General features: G+C 45.0%; 1 protein-coding gene across 1 annotated transcript in view; it reads left to right on the plus strand.

Moving 5' to 3' along the window:
• dnah5l (dynein, axonemal, heavy chain 5 like) overlaps positions 1-20,000 on the plus strand; it is a 122,549-nt gene that overhangs the window by 24,563 nt on the left and 77,986 nt on the right. The window contains exons 27-40 of the mRNA XM_076291401.1: positions 1-37; positions 594-998; positions 3,201-3,319; positions 4,131-4,267; positions 5,553-5,715; positions 6,241-6,352; positions 7,078-7,206; positions 7,427-7,626; positions 7,979-8,132; positions 13,815-14,081; positions 15,693-15,821; positions 16,128-16,343; positions 18,861-19,007; positions 19,708-19,880. The exon at positions 1-37 is cut by the window's left edge and continues 44 nt beyond it. Of these exons, the coding sequence (XP_076147516.1) occupies positions 1-37; positions 594-998; positions 3,201-3,319; positions 4,131-4,267; positions 5,553-5,715; positions 6,241-6,352; positions 7,078-7,206; positions 7,427-7,626; positions 7,979-8,132; positions 13,815-14,081; positions 15,693-15,821; positions 16,128-16,343; positions 18,861-19,007; positions 19,708-19,880 (2,388 nt within the window). The remainder of the gene's footprint in view (positions 38-593; positions 999-3,200; positions 3,320-4,130; positions 4,268-5,552; positions 5,716-6,240; positions 6,353-7,077; positions 7,207-7,426; positions 7,627-7,978; positions 8,133-13,814; positions 14,082-15,692; positions 15,822-16,127; positions 16,344-18,860; positions 19,008-19,707; positions 19,881-20,000) is intronic.

Below are 20,000 nucleotides of genomic sequence, written 5' to 3' on the forward strand. Positions count from 1 at the left end.
TCTGCCGGAGTTCAGCGCTCAGATTTCATCCTACTCTGTAAGTCATGCAGCTGATATGCCCTACACAGACCACATAGCAAATGATATGCACTACGGCCTACACAGACCACATAGCAGCTGATATGCCCTACACAGACCACATAGCAGCTGATATGCCCTACGGCCTACACAGACCACATAGCAGCTGATATGCCCTACGGCCTACACAGACCACATAGCAGCTGATATGCAGCTCCAACAGTGGATGTGTGTTGCTGTAAAGCTCTTTGCGGCGTGTGGATGTGTGTTGCTGTAAAGCTCTTTTTACGGCGTGTGGATGTTCTTCACGGCGTGTGGATGTGTGTTGCTGTAAAACTCTTCACAGCGTGTGGATGTGTGTTGCTGTAAAACTCTTCACGGCGTGTCGTGTCCATTATTTCCCTCGTGGTCCAGGCGTGTCGTGTCCATCCTTTCCCTCGTGGTGTGGATGTGTGTTGCTGTAAAGCTCTTCACGGCGTGTGGATGTGTGTTGCTGTAAAACTCTTCACGGCGTGTGGATGTGTGTTGCTGTAAAGCTCTTCACGGCGTGTCGTGTCCTTTCCCTCGTGGTCCAGGCGCTGGAGGCTCAGATCGAAGAGCTCCCGGGCAGCTGCACGGTGGGCTCTGTCCTGTACGAGACGGAGCAGTTGAAGCTGTCGCTGGTCCAGGAGTGTCGGGCGTGGAAGCGAGCGTTTGGGGCGGCGCTGAACCGCCAGGCCTCTGGCCACATGACGGAGATCTACGGCTTCCTGGACAGCGTGGGCCGGCAGCTGCAGCGTCCCTTGCTGGACCTGGAGGACGTGCGCGCTGCCATGGCGACGCTGCGGGAGGCCCGCGACGGGGAGATCCGCATCGACAGTCTCATCGGGCCCGTCGAGGAATCCTTCGCCCTGCTCCACCGTCACGAGCTGCACTTCGCCGATGGCAACGCCGAGAAGGTGGACAGTCTGACCTATGCCTGGAGAAACCTCAACGCACTGGTGAGTGTTCCAAAGAGTGGCCGAGGAAGTGTCTCAAACCAAATCAGTAAAATCAGATCATCCTATATGTTTAATTAGGTCTGAAGCTAAATCAGTAAAATCAGTGTATCATATCAGTGTGTGTTTAATTATGTCTCAAGCTAAACTAGAAATATAATGCCAGAGGAATTACAGTAGTGGATGGAAAGCTGCTGGCTTAATGTTGGTGGGAGATTCCTGAAAAAAAAACCCATTGAATCACTTAATCTTTGGGTTCATACAAACCCTCGTACCAAAAAACCTTGTGTGTCAAGGCGTTCTTGAAATAACACTCAAGGTGTTTTTGACCTTGACATTTGACCTTTGACCTCCAACATCAATTCACTTCATCTTTGAGTCCATACAAACACTCATACCAAATTTCAGGCATGAATGTCAAGGCATTCTTGAGATATCGCGCTCAGAGTATTCATGGACTTAACCTTTGACCTTTGACCTCCAACATCAACTCACTTCATCTTTGAGTCCATACAAACACTTGCTAGGTTACGGGGACGCTGGCGAGACACGCCGCTCCGTCTGGCATCATGTTTTTGTTTGTATTTATATAATGTTCGTAATTTTATGTCATGTTCTGTTAATTTTTTGTATTTATTTTTCTAGTTTAATGTAATCACTCTTTATTTATGTTATTTTCGATCATTTTTGTGTTATTGTTAGTCCTTTTTTCTGATTAACAAACTCGGCTGACACCAACGTCAAATTTTTAACCAGCTTCCATTGAGCTGATGAGCGCCTTGGCTAGCCTGCCTTATGTCTCTGAAGTCCCTCATCCATCCGTGACGCTGCACATCCAATGTCTGGACGGAGAGATTGCTCAGCAAGGGTGCCTAACGTCAATCTGCAAGAGATCTGCAGCTGCCACGACCACCGAGCTGCAGCTGACATGCGAGCTGCCATGTTAGCATCTACCGGTGCCTGGAGTCTGGATTGAGTGCTAAGAAACTCTGATGACAGCGTCAACCATGAAACAACAAACGGTCACTGTCTAGGACCACCGAGCTGATAATCAGCAGGGTCGCCCATCACAAATTCGGACTGTCTTGTCCTTCCAGTGCTCTCCAGACTGCCAGTGAATTCTTGGTTGGTCAGTTAGGAACTTTGTTGGTGTTGCATCGTGAAGACACAGCTGTGCGCAGTTTTCACGCGGGTCATCTTTGCCCTTGGACATTTTCAGCCGGTTGGAAATTGGACTAATTTTATTTTTAATTTTTATTTATTCTATTTATTAATTTGTTTGTTGTATGTCTTGGTGTCACGGGTACGCTGGCGACTACGCGGCTCCGTCCGGCATCTATTGTCTTTGTTAGTCTGTGTCAATGACAATGTCTTATATGTGGAGCGCTTTGGGTTGCACTCTGTGCATGTTAAATGCGCTATACAAATAAATCTGACTTGACTTGACTTGTACCAAATTTGAAGCATATGCGTTAAGCTGTTCTGGAGATATAATGCGCAAAGCATAAGATATGGCTGTGACTTTTATTTTGACACACGGGAAACACTTAAACAGGTTATGTAGTTCAGGGAGAGCCAGATTGTATGCTAAGAAGATGAGACAGTTGGATTCACAGGTGACACCTGTGCCAGTGTTCTGATTAGCCCGGGAACTACTCTGGGAGCTTAACAAGCGCAGCTGGCTTTAGGCCATTATGACATCACAGCCTCCATTGAAGTCTATGGGGGGAAAATTAGCTTTTTAAAATGTTTAATCCCCTATTTCTCAAAAAGTATAAAGTTTAAAAAAAATCTGAAATAATAACTCTCTTGTCCACCTCAGACCTACACAACGGTTATTTCAACATGTCTGTACGTTAAGCAGTTAGTCGCATTCATTCTTGAAAAGGTAAAAAGAAAAGGTTATAAGAAGAAGAAGAAGCCAGGAGATTTCAAGAAAGTGGATTCCATCCACTATAATCAGTAAAATCAGTGTATCACATCAGTGTGTGTAAAATCAGTGTATCATATCAGTGTGTCTTTAATTAGGTTTCAAACTTGGCAAATGAAAATGCACTGGCAGAGAGATAAGACTGAAATAGCAGGATCTCTACAATTGAACGTATTACTATTGTTTGTTTTTAATGAAATGTGTGAATTTGACACCATTAATAAGAAAAGTTGACATTTCATGGGGAAACCTACTGTATCACTTTTAATATGCAGGTGGTGCAGACCCAGAACACCCTTGTGGCGATCCAGCCAGCAATGAAGTCGGAGCTGCAGACTGGAGTGGAGTGTTTTCAGGCCACAGTGCAGAACTTCTACAGCCACTACGACAACAGGTACGGAGCGCTACAAACTACATAGCCACTACGACACCAGGTACGGAGCGCTACAAACTACATAGCCACTACGACACCAGGTACTACAAACTACCCAAACAAAATACATATTGACCTTCTACAGCCATTACGACACCAGGTACGGAGCGCTACAAACTACCCTCCAAAATACATATTGACAAAAAGACTATTGGAGGGCAAATCCTTTATCCCAATATTTGTTGAGCTAAAGAAAATGTCTTTTGAATTTTCTGACCTTGCACCCATACCCACCTCCCCTCAAATGTCAGGGTTTTTTTCCTAGAGAGGGGCCAATGATTAGGATTCCAAACACGGAAAAAATATGTTTTTTAGAGCTCAACATACAGTATATCCTGTGCAGGATGTATAACTGTTATTTTTGGGTACAAGTGCCATTCTCCGTCTCCCCACTCCCAAGAGTGATCCCTAACAAGCTCATTAATGGGGACGCCCAGTAGCATGGACACGGCTGCTCTTTTGTGTGTGTCCCCCTAATCAATAATGTTGCCTTTGTGTGTGTCCCCCTAATCAATAATGTTGCCTTTGTGTGTGTCCCCCTAATCAATAATGTTGCCTTTGTGTGTGTGTCCCCCTAATCAATAATGTGGCCTTTGTGTGTGTCCCCCTAATCAATAATGTGGCCTTTGTGTGTGTCCCCCTAATCAATAATGTTGCCTTTGTGTGGGGGTCCCCCTAATCAATAATGTGGCCTTTGTGTGTGTCCCCCTAATCAATAATGTTGCCTTTGTGTGGGGGTGTCCCTCGGGGTTCCCTGCGGATGGACGCTAAGTGGTCCCGGAGTGGCTGGGTTGGCGCCGCGCGAGGCAAGCGACCGGCTGCAGGCATTCCAGGCCCAGTTTGACGAGCTCTGGAGGAAATACATCACATTCTCCGGAGGAGAGGAGCTTTTCGGACTCCCTGTCAAAGGTGATCCATCTCACTGTAAATCCCAGCTGCTGTTCCATCATGGGCATGCGCATGGCTGTTAGTTGCCATATGTCTAATCTGATATAATGTGAAGTTAACACCATATCAGTATTTACGTGTCTAATCTGATATAATGTGAAGTTAACAACCTATCAGTATTTACGTGTGTAAATTGTCATATGTCTAATCTGATATAATGTGAAGTTAGCACCATATCAGTATTTACGTGTGAAGTTAGCACCATATCAGTATTTACGTGTGAAGTTAGCACCATATCAGTATTTATGTGTGTAAGTGAAGTTAGCACCATATCAGTATTTACGTGTGAAGTTAGCACCATATCAGTATTTACGTGTGACGTTAGCAGCATATCAGTATTTACATGTGAAGTTAGCACCATATCAGTATTTACATGTGAAGTTAGCACCATATCAGTATTTACATGTGAAGTTAGCACCATATCAGTTACATGTAAATTGTACCTGCACCATATGACCTTTGGCTAAGTGTCCTAGGGAGCTGTTGTTGGGAAGTCAATATTCAAATAATACACAAGCGATTTGTTAAATCCTCTGTGTTGCAAGTGCTTTCCATTATTTGTATGTTATGACAATATCATTGAAATATATAGTCTGGAATCGAACCATTCACCTCGCTTAATCCAAGGGGCGGGCAGAGAATTGTCTTTCAAACTGCCTAGGCATGCAATAGGCCAGCGCTACGACCATATCCGTATCTGGTCGGCAAAACGGCAAATACATCCTTCTTCGAAAGGAATGACTTAAGTGCATTGTGTTGCTCAACTTTGAAAGAAAAGCACAAGTCCAACTTCCAAAGTTGACGCCAACACCGATTCAAACAACCGCTCTTCGTTCGCCATAGACACCTTCCTTGTTGTTCTCCGTCGCAGGACTGTCGTTATCCTGTTAATTCCGCCTTAAGACTCTCTAACAAAATAGAGCGCTGTGATTGGATGAGGTCCACGGCGTCAGCCAATAGAAATCCCTATGGTTTGATACTAGACGTACAGGCTGAGCAAATTAATTTGCCGCCGCTAGGGTGCGTCTAGATTTCTAGGCTAACAAAGCCCCATATCAGTCCAAATACCCTTTGCAGTGCACAGCAAGTATTATATTTTAAGAGTTTTTTTTTATGGTTGGCTTCATGCTTTCAATGTGATGTGTGACTCTTGTAGAGTACCCTGACCTCTTGTAGAGAACCCTGACCAATGTGATGTATGCCTCTTGTAGAGAACCCTGACCAATGTGATGTATGCCTCTTGTAGAGTACCCTGATCTTCACCGCATAAAGAGAGAGCTATCTCTGTTGTCCAAGCTATACGGCCTCTACAACTCGGTCATTGACAGCGTGAGTGGCTACTACGATATCCAGTGGACTGACCTTAACATAGAGAAGATCAACAGTGAACTCCAAGACTTTCAAAATCGGTAAATATGCTTAAAGGTTCCAATGACCAAAAAGAGGGTGCTTATGTACAGTAAATATGCTTAAAGGTTCCAAGAGGAGGGTGCTTATGTACAGTAAATGCTTAAAGGGTACATTGACCAGGAGGAGGGTGCTTATGTACAGTCTGCATGCTGCAATGCAAGTGTAAATCAATGACATACTGTATACTGTGTAAGAAAATGTGTATTTCTGATTTTGTCATAATGCTTCTATAACCCGTAATTTATTTATTAATTATTGATTATTTCTTAATTGTACATTTGTTTGTAAGTAGTACATGCAGAACCTGTGTAGTAATTTTATGTTATGATAATTGAACAGTCTTTGGGATGCCCCTGTTGTTATCTTGTGTTATGATAAGTGAACAGTCTTTGGGATGCCCCTGTTGTAATCTTGTGTTATGATAAGTGAACAGTCTTTGGGATGCCCCTGTTGTAATCTTGTGTTATGATAAGTGAACAGTCTTTGGAGTGCCCACGTGACCCTTCACCTCTCTCCTCATTAAGCATTCGGAAACTTCCAAAAGCCTTGAAGGAATGGCAGGCCTTCAGTGACCTGAAGAAGAAGATTGATGACTTCAACGAAACGTGCCCCCTCCTCTACATGATGGCAAACAAGGTGTGAAACACTGACACGCCATGCGTCCGTCCACACTGTTAGATGACATGACATGGGTCCATCCATACTCTTAGATAACATGGTGGCGTCCATCCACACTGTTAGATGACATGGTGGCATTTAAGTTGATGACTTCTGATGAAACTCCATGGCTGTGGTTAGATGGTGTGGGGATAGCAGTGGGCAGTTGAGTGTGGTTGCCATGGTAAGCAGTGGGCAGTTGAGTGTGGTTGCCATGGTAAGCAGTGGGCAGTTGAGTGTGGTTGCCATGGTAAGACGGTGTGGGGATAGCAGTGGGCAATTGAGTGTGGTTGCCATGGTAAGCAGTGGGCTGTTGAGTGTGGTTGCCATGGTAAGCAGTGGGCAGTTGAGTGTGGTTGCCATGGTAAGACGGTGTGGGGATGGCAATGGGTAGTTGAGTGTGGTTGCCATGGTAAGATGTTGTGGGAATAGCAGTGGGTAGTTGAGTGTGGTTGCCATGGGGATAGCAGTGGGCAGTTGAGTGTGGTTGCCATGTTTAGATGGTATGGGAATAGCAGTGGGCAGTTGAGTGTGGTTGCCATGGGGATAGCAGTGGACAGTTGAGTGTGGTTGCCATGGTTAGATGGTGTGGGAATAGCAGTGGGCAGTTGAGTGTGGTTGCCATTTGAAAGCTGAAATGAACTCCCTCTCACATGCATGTGTGTCTTCTTGTCTTTTTGTGTCTCTGGTCCGGTGCCCTATAGGCTATGATGGCAAGACACTGGCAGCGTCTGGGGGACATCACAGGCCACAGCTTTGATGTTGACTCAGCCAATTTCTCTCTCAGAAACATTATGGAGGCTCCCTTACTAAAGTACAAGGAGGACATTGAGGTAATGTGGATTTTCAACTTTCAGCTTATTGTGAGACATGCCACTAACTATACAGTCTGTAGCCTAAGCAGAACCAATACCAGCATAAGCATAACCGCAGAACCGATACTGGCATAAGCATAACCTCAGAACCGATACCGACATAAGCATAACCGCAGAACCGATACCAGCTGGACAAGGTAAAGGTGAAGAATTTCAACAGAACACATTTCTTCTACAGGATGTTTGCATCAGTGCTGTAAAGGAGCGAGACATTGAGGTCAAATTGAAGGACGTGGTGGCGGAGTGGAGTAGCCACACATTCACCTTCGCCCCCTTCAGGAACCGAGGGGAACTGCTGCTGAAGGGCTCCGACACTGCAGAGAAAGTGGCCCTGATGGAGGACAGCCTCATGATCCTAGCCTCCCTGATGAGTAACAGGTGATACAGTCAAGCTGTCATATGGCCATGAGAACTAATATCTCGGTTGATAGCTTGCCAACAGATGTGTTGATACGTTAAAAATAATGAGATTTTTAAATTAAAGAAAACAAGTAATCGCAACTCTGTGTGAAGGTAGCTGGCAATCAATGAAAAAGTAAATTCTAACGCAAATGTGAAATGATCTGCCTTGGGACATGTTTGCCGCAATGTGTGCATTTGACACACACACCACATGTGGTTGCATTATTGGATTACGATAAGTCCCGATTGCGGACCTGTAGGGGCTTGGGCATGTCATTGCAGCTTGCGGCTTTATTGTTAATGTGCCTTGTCTCCTGCTGGACCGTAGGTACAATGCCCCCTTCAAGCCCGCTATCCAGCAGTGGGTGCACAAGCTGTCCAACACCACGGAGGTGATCGAGAAGTGGCTGATGGTGCAGAACCTCTGGATCTACCTGGAGGCCGTGTTCGTGGGCGGAGACATCGCCAAGCAGCTGCCTCAGGTTACCTCCATACGTGTCTATAGGACTCAAGCAGCTTCCTCAGGTCTCCTCCATACGTGTCTATAGGACTCAAGCAGCTTCCTCAGGTCTGCTCCATACGTGTCTATAGGACTTTACAAGCCTCAGGTCTCCTCCATACGTGTCTATAGGACTTCCACTTTATTTATATAGCACAGTTTAAATAAACATGACTTCTTTACAAGCAGCTTCCTCAGGTCTCCTCCATACGTGTCTATAGGACTTCTTTACAAGCAGCTGCCTCAGGTCTCCTCCATACGTGTCTATAGGACTTCTTTACAAGCAGCTTCCTCAGGTCTCCTCCATACGTGTCTATAGGACTTCCACTTCATTTATATAGCACAGTTTAAATAAACATGACTTCTTTACAAGCAGCTGCCTCAGGTCTCCTCCATACGTGTCTATAGGACTTCTTTACAAGCAGCTTCCTCAGGTCTCCTCCATACGTGTCTATAGGACTTCCACTTTATTTATATAGCACAGTTTAAATAAACATGACTTCTTTACAAGCAGCTTCCTCAGTAATCAACCATACATGTCTATAGGACTTCTTTACAAGCAGCTTCCTCAGTAATCATCCATACATGTCTATAGGACTTCTTTACAAGCAGCTTCCTCAGTAATCATCCATACATGTCTATAGGACTTCTTTACAAGCAGCTTCCTCAGGTCTCCTCCATACGTGTCTATAGGACTTCTTTACAAGCAGCATCCTCAGGTCTCCTCCATACATGTCTATAGGACTTCTTTACAAGCAGCTTCCTCAGGTCTCCTCCATACGTCTCTATAGGACTTCTTTACAGGCTGTAGAATGGTTACAGTGCACATGAAAGACTTAAAGGAGAATTCCGGTGTGATATTGACATCAAGTGTGTTGAAACATGATACCGAGTGTGAACGTAGGTCTCATAGCCCATCTCGGCTTGTCCCCTGCACTCCAAAATCTGGCGCTAGTTAGCAACAGGTATGATAAGGGATCAGATTCCAAAAATAATTCCGTGGAAATGCATGGATTCCAGTTGCTGCTACTGGAACAAACTGGAATCCATGCATTTCCACTGAATTATTTTTGGAATCTGATCCCTTATCATACCTGTTCATTCTTACTCGTCGCTCGACTTAACGTGACTAAATTCTAGATGGCTGCAAACGCTAAACTTCGTGAAGATACTGTCTGTATAAATCGTCTTGTAAGTAAACTACCAGTGCTTTTTCAAAGTTCTCAATGTCTCGTTTTAAAAGTCAGGGCCCTCGGAAGTCTACCAATGAAGTGTGGAGATACATTGAGCCTCGTAAATGGTGTAAAACAGTGATTTATTTGCATGGCTAGCCCGATGCCGAAGCACCACCATTGAAAAAGCTGTTGGTAGCATCGGCTAACTAGCGCCAGATTTTGGAGTGCAGGGGACAAGCCGAGATGGGCTATGAGACAAACGTTCACACTCGGTATCATGTTTCAACACACTTTAGGTCAATATCACACATGAATTGTCCTTTAAATGGATTTACTGGAAAGTTTGTACTGGTTTACATTAAACTATACAATAAATGTATGTAAATATTTTATAATATTATGATATGTAATGGAAATATAATCATATTTTCTGATTGACTAATCCTTAGAAAGGTCAGATACTCTCAGAACATAAACATGAACATCATAATCACTATTAATAGTTACCAATTACCAGCGCCATGAATATCATAATCACCATTAATAGCTACCAATGGCTACTATAGTTTACGGTGTTCTCAGTGTTCTAGCAGTCTAGCTTAGATAGATAGATAGATAGATAGATTACTTTATTCATCCCCAAAGGGAAATTATGGTGTTACAGCAGCAATTAATAATATAAACATATATCACACATAAACATAAATACAAATTAAAAAATAAATACAATTGGATATAATCTCTGTTAAAGAGGTTGTAAACTGCATTGACTCTCAGCATAAGATTTTCTCTCACGGCACAAAGGGGAGTTGTTGTAAATAGTTATGGCAGTGGGCAGGAATGATTTTCTATAATGCTCCTTGCTACAGCCAAGTTGGAGCAACCTCCAGCTGAAAACACTCTGTTGTTTGATCAGTAGTTCATTCAGTGGATGTGAGGTGTTGTCCATAATGTTAAGGAGCTTTTGCAACATCCTTCTCTCAACAACTAACTCTAGGGGTTCAAGTGTACTTCCGATTACAGAGCCAGCTCTTTTAATCAACTTGTTGAGTTTTTTGGTGTCTTTTGCCCTGATACTGGTAGCCCAGCAGATGGCTGCAAAGAAAATGGTACTAGAAACAGCAGACTGGTAAAACATGTTCAACATCCTGCTGCACACATTAAAAGACCTAAGCTTCCTCAAGAAGTATAGTCTGCTCTGTCCCTTTCTATAAACAGCCTCAGTGTTGCACTTCCAGTCCAGTTTGTTATCCAGATGTACACCCAGATATTTGTAGTTTTCCACTACCTCCACCTCTTCCCCCATGATAGAGACAGTGTTCAACTTTGTCCTAGCCCTCCTAAAGTCTACTACCATCTCTTTGGTCTTGGCCACATTTAAGAGTAGGTGGTTGTTTCCACACCACACCACAAAGCTGTTCACCAGTTCTCTATATTCAGTATCCTCCCCATCCTTCACACACCCTACAACTGCAGAGTCGTCAGAGTATTTCTGCAGATGACAGGTTGCAGAGTTGTACTGAAAGTCCGAGGTGTATAATGTGAAGAGGAAAGGAGAGAGTTCAGCCCCCTGCGGTGCTCCTGTGCTGCTGACCACCTTCTCGGACACACATCCTCCCATCCGTATAAACTGTGGTCTTTCCGTCAGGTAATCAACAATCCATGATGTTATGGATGTCTCCATCTGCATCCTTTGTAGCTTCTCTCTTAGCAAAACAGGTTGTATGGTGTTGAAGGCACTGGAGAAGTCGAAGAACATTATTCTCACTGCACTACCAGCTTCATCCAGGTGTTTGTGGGCTCGCTGAAGCAGGTAGATGATGGCATCTTCAACACCAACCTCACGTTGGTAGGCAAATTGCAGTGGGTCCATTGAGGTGGTCACCTGAGGTCTGAGGTGTGCCAACACCAATCTCTCCAGCACTTTCCTGCAGTGTGATGTTAATGCCACTGGTCTGTAACCATTGAGGACTGATGGAGAAGACTTCTTGGGTACTGGAACAAGGCATGATGTTTTCCACAGCACTGGAACCTTCCTCTAAAACAGGCTGGTGTTGAATAGGCACTGTAGAATCCCACATAGCTGTTCTGCACAGGCCTTCAGGACCCTGGGGCTTATGCCATCTGGGCCTGCAGCTTTGCTCTGACACAGACTCTCCAGCTGCCTCTTTACCTTGCTCTTGGAAACATACAGGCTGATAGGGGAGGTAGAGGAGGGCTCTTGGAAACATACAGGCTGATGGGGGAGGTAGAGGAGGGCTCTTGGAAACATACAGGCTGATAGTGGAGGTAGAGGAGGGCCCTGTATTTCCTGATGCTGCGGAGGTTGCTAATGGCGCTGTGTTGCAGTCCATGGTGGTGATCGAGAGGGTCGAGGAGGTGTGAGGATGCAGCTGAAGGGGTGGTGGATTTGAGGGTCGAGGAGGTGTGAGGATGCAGCTGAAGGGGTGGTGGATTTGAGGGTCGAGGAGGTGTGAGGATGCAGCTGAAGGGGTGGTGGATTTGAGGGGGAGGGGGAAGCAGGGGGTCCTGTGCTGAACCTGTTAAAAAACACATTCAGCTCGTTGGCTCTGTTCAGGTTTCCCTCAGCCTCAGCCCCTTTCGCTTTGAACCCAGTGATGGTCTTCATTCCCAACCACACATCCTTCATGTTGTTTTGAACCCAGTGATGGTCTTCATTCCCAACCACACATCCTTCATGTTGTTTTGAACCCAGTGATGGTCTTCATTCCCAACCACACATCCTTCATGTTGTTTTGAACCCAGTGATGGTCTTCATTCCCAACCACACATCCTTCATGTTGTTTTGCTGGAGTTTACTCTTCAGCTTCCTCCTATATGCTTCTTTGCTCTCTCTCAGCTTTTTTTTCAGTTACGGTGCTCTAGTGATCTGGTGCTCTAGTGATCTAGCGCTCTAGCTTATGGTGCTCTAGTGTTCTAGCACTCTAGTGTTCTAGCACTCTATTTTACGGTGCTTTAGTGTTCTAGCATTCTCAGTGTTCTAGCACTCTAGCTTATGGTGTTCTAGTGTTCTAGCACTCTAGTTTACGGTGCTCTAGTGTTCTAGAACTCTATCTTACAGTGCTCTAGTGTTCTCGCACTCTAGCTTTTGGTGTTCTAGTGTTCTAGCACTCTAGCTTATGGTGTTCTAGTGTTCTAGCACTCTAGTGTTCTAGCACTCTAGTTTACGGTGCTTTAGTGTTCTAGCATTCTCAGTGTTCTAGCACTCTAGCTTACGGTGCTCTAGTGAGTGTTCTAGCACTCTAGCTTACGGTGCAATAATGTTCTAGCACTCTAGTTTACGGTGCTCTCATTGTTCTAGCACCCTAGCTTACGGTGCAATAATGTTCTAGCACTCTAGTTTACGGTGCTCTAGTGTTCTAGAACTCTATCTTACTGTGCTCTAGTGTTCTAGCACTCTAGCTTATGGTGTTCTAGTGTTCTAGCACTCTAGCTTATGGTGTTCTAGTGTTCTAGCACTCTAGTTTACGGTGCTCTAGTGTTCTAGAACTCTATCTTACAGTGCTCTAGTGTTCTAGCACTCTAGCTTATGGTGTTCTAGTGTTCTAGCACTCTAGCTTATGGTGTTCTAGTGTTTACTCTTCAGCTTCCTCCTATATGCTTCTTTGCTCTCTCTCAGCTTTTTTTTCAGTTACGGTGCTCTAGTGATCTGGTGCTCTAGTGATCTAGCGCTCTAGCTTATGGTGCTCTAGTGTTCTAGCACTCTAGTGTTCTAGCACTCTAGTTTACGGTGCTTTAGTGTTCTAGCATTCTCAGTGTTCTAGCACTCTAGCTTATGGTGTTCTAGTGTTCTAGCACTCTAGTTTACGGTGCTCTAGTGTTCTAGAACTCTATCTTACAGTGCTCTAGTGTTCTCGCACTCTAGCTTTTGGTGTTCTAGTGTTCTAGCACTCTAGCTTATGGTGTTCTAGTGTTCTAGCACTCTAGTGTTCTAGCACTCTAGTTTACGGTGCTTTAGTGTTCTAGCATTCTCAGTGTTCTAGCACTCTAGCTTACGGTGCTCTAGTGAGTGTTCTAGCACTCTAGCTTACGGTGCAATAATGTTCTAGCACTCTAGTTTACGGTGCTCTCATTGTTCTAGCACTCTAGCTTACGGTGCAATAATGTTCTAGCACTCTAGTTTACGGTGCTCTCATTGTTCTAGCACTCTAGCTTACGGTTTTCTCAGTGTTCTAGCACTCTAGCTTATGGTGTTCTAGTGTTCTAGCACTCTAGTTTACGGTGCTCTAGTGTTCTAGAACTCTATCTTACTGTGCTCTAGTGTTCTAGCACTCTAGCACTCTAGCTTATGGTGTTCTAGTGTTCTAGCACTCTAGCTTATGGTGTTCTAGTGTTCTAGCACTCTAGTTTACGGTGCTCTAGTGTTCTAGAACTCTATCTTACAGTGCTCTAGTGTTCTAGCACTCTAGCTTATGGTGTTCTAGTGTTCTAGCACTCTAGCTCACGCCCTACCACCGTGCTCCCCACAGGAGGCCAAGCGTTTCCAGAACATCGACAAGTCGTGGCAGAAGATCATGCAGCGCGCTCACGAGGTGCCGGACATGGTCCAGTGCAGTGTGGGCGACGAGACGCTGAGCCAGCTCCTCCCTCACCTGCTGGAGCAGCTGGAGGTGTGCCAGAAGTCGCTCAGCGGCTACCTGGAGAGGAAGCGCCTCGTGTTCCCCCGCTTCTTCTTCGTCTCAGACCCCGCCCTCCTGGAGATCCTCGGACAGGCCTCCGACTCCCACACCATCCAGGTCCAGCACCGCCCCGTTTGTGTGTGTGTGTGTGTGTGTGTGTGCGTGTGTGTGTGTGTGTGTGTGTGTGTGTGTGTGTGTGTGTGTGTGTGTGTGTGTGTGTTCTCCTCGTACAGGCCTGTGCCACACCAACCAGGTCCAGCGTGGCTCCACTCAGGAGTCCAGAGTTCTGGGGATTATTATGAGAAGTGGGATAGATTATTAGGATGGGGCAGATGATGTAATAGATGATATGGGATGGGGCAAATGATGTAATAGATGATGTAGGATGGGGCAGATGATGTAATAGATGATATAGGATGGGGCAGATGATGTAATAGATGATGTAGGATGGGGCAGATGATGTGGGATGGGGCAGATGATGTGGGATGGCCAGATGATGTAATAGATGATATGGGATGGGGCAGGTGATGTAATAGATGATGTAGGATTGGGCGGATGATGTGGGATGGGGCAGATGATGTAATAGATGATATGGGATGGGGCAGATGATGTAGGACAGGTCAGATGATGTAATAGATGATGTAATAGATGATATGGGACGGGGCAGATGATGTGGGATGGGGCAGATGATGTAATAGATGATGTGGGATGGGGCAGATGATGTAGGACAGGGCAGATGATGTAATAGATGATGTGGGATGGGGTAGATGATGTGGGATGGGGCAGATGATGTAGGACAGGGCAGATGATGTAATATATGATGTGGGATGGGGCAGATGATGTAATAGATGATGTAATAGATGATGTGGGATGGGGCAGATGATGTAATATATGATGTGGGATGGGGCAGATGATGTAATAGATGATGTAATAGATGATGTGGGATGGGGCAGATGATGTAATAGATGATGTGGGATGGGGCAGATGATGTAGGACAGGGCAGATGATGTAATAGATGATGTGGGATGGGGCAGATGATGTGGGATGGGGCAGAAGATGTAGAACAGGGCAGATGATGTAATAGATGATGTAGGACAGGGCAGATGATGTAGGACATGGCGGATGATGTAATATATGATGTGGGATGGGGCAGATGATGTAGGACAGGGTAGATGATGTGGGATGGGGCGGATGATGTAGGACAGGGTAGATGATGTGGGATGGGGCGGATGATGTGGGATGGGGCGGATGATGTGGGATGGGGCGGATGATGTTGCTCTCTTTGTGGCTGTGAAGCTCTTGCATCATATTTTCAGACGGATATTTCTACTTGAGAGTGTTATCAGTGATCTGCTCTGGTGCGCTGGGTAATAAGAGTAATGAGCTCAGAATGAACACCAACTACATGCCTCTGTGTTGGGTCTTCCTCTTTTATCTTACAGTAGATGTGTATTTGTTTAAGCTTTTTCACTGTGTGTGTGTGTGTGTGTGTGTGTGTGTGTGCGTGTGTGGTAGGGGTAGTTCATGTTTTGCTGGGGGGATTACTGCTGAGATGACAACATGAGACTCATTATTGTGTGTGTGTGTGTGTGTGTGTGTGTGTGTGTGTATGTGTGTGTGTGGCGGGGGGGGGGGGTGTCATGTTTTGCTTCAGCAGTTTCTCTCATCTAATCACATCTCCTGCATGAATAGAGGATCCACAGTAACACATCCTGTCTGCTTATCTAGGCCCATTTGCTGAGTCTCTTTGACAACGTGAACAGAGTGGTTTTCCACGAGAAGAACTACGACCAGATCCTGAGCTTCCAGTCCCAGGAAGGGGAGACGGTGGCCCTGCATGTACCGGTCAACGCGCAAGTAGGGGGAGACCTGAGGGGATGCACTGATGATTGTTTGCAAATATGTATAGATGCTTACTGAACCTGTTGTGTTATTTAGGTACTGTAATGTAATTAAACATAGACTTATGAAATGTAATTGCAGTACTGCGGAAACTATATTCATACACACATATATATATATACAGATGTATATTCAGTGTAGGAGGCATTCTAAGGTCTGTTCTGATTTTTTTTTTATTCTTTTGACCTAACAGGTCCCTGTACTAAAGCAGATGTGTGTGTGTGTGTGTGTGTGTGTGTGTGTGTGTGTGTGTGTGTTTAGGGGAACGTGGAGGTGTGGTTGGGCCAGCTGCTCTCCGGCGTGAAGAGCACCATCCACAGCATCATCCGCCAGGCCCACCTGGCCATCAGTGACCCCGGCCTCAAGCTGCTGGAGTTCCAGGCCGCGTTCCCCGCCCAGGTGGGCCTCCTTGGGATCCAGCTCACCTGGACACGAGACGCAGAGGAGGCTCTCAAGCTCAGCAAGACCGACAAGAAGGTAGGAGAGGGAGTCCAGATTCCGCAATTCAATTCAGCAAAGTGCACTAGAACATAGAGGAGGTGGTGTTATTCTGTAAAGTGCACTAGAACATAGGGGAGGTGGTGTTATTCTGTAAAGTGCACTAGAACATAGGGGAGGTGTTCTTATTCTGTAAAGTGCACTAGAACATAGGGGAGGTAGGTGTTATTCTGTAAAGTGCACTAGAACATAGGGGAGGTGGTGTTATTCTGTAAAGTGCACTAGAACATAGGGGAGGTGTTCTTATTCTGTAAAGTGCACTAGAACATAGGGGAGGTAGGTGTTATTCTGTAAAGTGCACTAGAACATAGGGGAGGTGTTGTTGTTCTGTAAAGTGCACTAGAACATAGAGGTGTTCTTATTCTGTAAAGTGCACTAGAACATAGAGGAGGTGTTCTTATTCTGTAAAGTGCACTAGAACATAGAGGAGGTGTTCTTATTCTGTAAAGAGCACTAGAACATAGGGGAGGTGGTGTTATTCTGTAAAGTGCACTAGAACATAGAGGAGGTAGGTTCTGTAAAGTGCACTAGAACATAGGGGAGGTAGGTGTTATTATGTAAAGTGCACTAGAACATAGGGGAGGTGTTCTTATTCTGTAAAGTGCACTAGAACATAGGGGAGGTAGGTTCTGTAAAGTGCACTAGAACATAGGGGAGGTGTTCTTATTCTGTAAAGTGCACTAGAACATAGAGGAGGTGTTCTTATTCTGTAAAGTGCACTAGAAAATAGGGAAGGTGGTGTTATTCTGTAAAGTGCACTAGAACATAGGGGAGGTAGGTGTTATTCTGTAAAGTGCACTAGAACATAGGGGAGGTAGGTTCTGTAAAGTGCACTAGAACATAGGGGAGGTGTTCTTATTCTGTAAAGTGCAATAGAACATAGGGGAGGTGTTCTTATTCTGTAAAGTGCACTAGAACATAGGGGAGGTAGGTGTTATTCTGTAAAGTGCACTAGAACCTAGGGGAGGTGTTGTTCTGTAAAGTGCACTAGAACATAGGGGAGGTAGGTGTTATTCTGTAAAGTGCACTAGAACATAGGGGAGGTGTTGTTCTGTAAAGTGCACTAGAACATAGGGGAGGTGGCGTTGTTCTGTAAAGTGGACTAGAACATAGGGGAGGTGGTGTTGTTCTGTAAAGTGGACTAGAACATAGGGGAGGTGGTGTTGTTCTGTAAAGTGGACTAGAACATAGGGGAGGAGGTGTTGGTCTGGTGGGAGAGATGTAGAAATTAAAGGTGAGAGTCAGCACACTGTAGGAGTCTCTTCTCAGAAGTAACATATGAAGAGTGAGAATACCCCAGAACTCTACAGAATGCACAGTGAGAATACCCCAGAACTACAGAATGCACAGTGAGAATACCCCAGAACTCTACAGAATGCACAGTGAGAATACCCCAGAACTACAGAATGCACAGTGAGAATACCCCAGAACTCTACAGAATGCACAGTGAGAATACCCCAGAACTCTACAGAATGCACAGTGAGAATACCCCAGAACTACAGAATGCACAGTGAGAATACCCCAGAACTCTACAGAATGCACAGTGAGAATACCCCAGAACTCTACAGAATGCACAGTGAGAATACCCCAGAACTACAGAATGCACAGTGAGAATACCCCAGAACTACAGAATGCACAGTGAGAATACCCCAGAACTACAGAATGCACAGTGAGAATACCCCAGAACTCTACAGAATGCACAGTGAGAATACCCCAGAACTACAGAATGCACAGTGAGAATACCCCAGAACTCTACAGAATGCACAGTGAGAATACCCCAGAACTCTACAGAATGCACAGTGAGAATACCCCAGTACTCTACAGAATGCATACACTAAATTAAAGACAACAGATTTACAATAGATATACAATGATCTGCCTAACACATTCCCTGAAACCACAGATTGTAGTCATGTAACCATTGACTATTGTGTTGGGTAAGTCGTAGCTGCTTCCTGGTCACACACACATGCCACCACACACATGTATTAATGGACTTCATGCATACTGTACCACTGCACACACACACACACACACACACATGTATTAATGGGCTTCATGCATACTGTACCACTGCACACACACACACATGTATTAATGGACTTCATGCCACTGCACACACACACACACATGTATTAATGGACTTCATGCCACTGCACACACACACACATGTATTAATGGACTTCATGTCACTGCACACACACACACATGTATTAATGGACTTCATGTCACTGCACACACACACACACATGTATTAATGGACTTCAGCACACTGTACCACTGCACACACATGTATTAATGGACTTCATGCCACTACACACACACACACATGTATTAATGGACTTCATGCATACTGTACCACTGCACACACACACACATGTATTAATGGACTTCATGCCACTACACACACACACATGTATTAATGGACTTCATGCATACTGTACCACTGCACACACATGTATTAATGGACTTCATGCGTACCAACTCCTTCCACAGATCATGCAGACAACTAATCAGAAGTTTCTGGACATCCTGAATGAGCTGATTGACATGACCACTCGAGACCTGACCAAAATGGAGAGGACCAAGTTTGAGACTCTCATCACTATTCATGTGCACCAGAAGGACATCTTTGATGATTTGGTGAGAAGAAAACTTTTTTTAGCATTTCTTTTGCAACTTGTGTTTTTTCTTCAGTGGATTAATATTCAATTACTCTAACTGAATAAATATTGCATGTGATATTTGTGAAAGCGTAACGTGGAGGAGTTTCTTAAAAGTAACCATTTCTACATTATCAGAATCATTTCCTCCACTCCAACTCTCTGAAGCTCTCAGTAAAAGTGTGGATGAAATCACTGATCAAAGGTTCCTATAGTGCACTACTCTGATCAGCAGTTCCTTTTTGATTGCATTAGGATGTTTTTAATTCTCAGCTTTACATGTCCACAGCAACATCAAACACCTGTTTAATGGAGAATGAGCTGTTTCCTTTTCCATCATGTGGGGGAAAGACTGAAATGATGATGCCGTAATGCAGATCAGACAATGACAGCTGCTCTCTCTCTCTCTCTCTTTCAAACACACACACACACACACACAATGTCTCTCTTTCTTTCTCTCACTCTGTCTCTCTCTCTCACACACACAATGTCTCTTTCTCTCTTGCACACACACACACATACACTATTTATGTCCCTCTCTCTCTCTCTCGCGCACACACACACACTGTTTATGTCCCTCTCTCTCTCTCGCGCACACACACACACTGTTTATGTCCCTCTCTCTATCACACACACACTGTCTCTCTTTCCTTCTCCATGTCTCTGTTCTTATCTCACAGGTGAGTATGAGCATCAGGTCGACGCTGGACTTTGAGTGGCAGAAGCAATCACGCTTCTACTTCCTGGAGGACGTGGACAGGTGTGTCATTCAGATCACGGACGTGGAGTTTGACTACTGCAACGAATACCTGGGCTGCACTGACAGGCTTGTCATCACGCCCCTTACTGACAGGTGTGTGTGTGTGTGTGTGTGGGGTGGGGTGGGCAGGCATATTCTTTGTGTGTTTGTTTGAGGGAGAGAGAAAGAGAGTGTGTGTGTGTGTGCGTGTGTTCTGTCAGTCTAGTCTCTGTC

Source organism: Alosa pseudoharengus, unplaced genomic scaffold (assembly GCF_046254945.1).
Source record: "Alosa pseudoharengus isolate Yale_2024_CS ecotype anadromous, Long Island Sound unplaced genomic scaffold, YU_APseudo_1.1 YU_APseudo_1.1_scf_18, whole genome shotgun sequence".
NCBI classification, from domain to species: Eukaryota; Metazoa; Chordata; class Actinopteri; order Clupeiformes; family Clupeidae; genus Alosa; species Alosa pseudoharengus.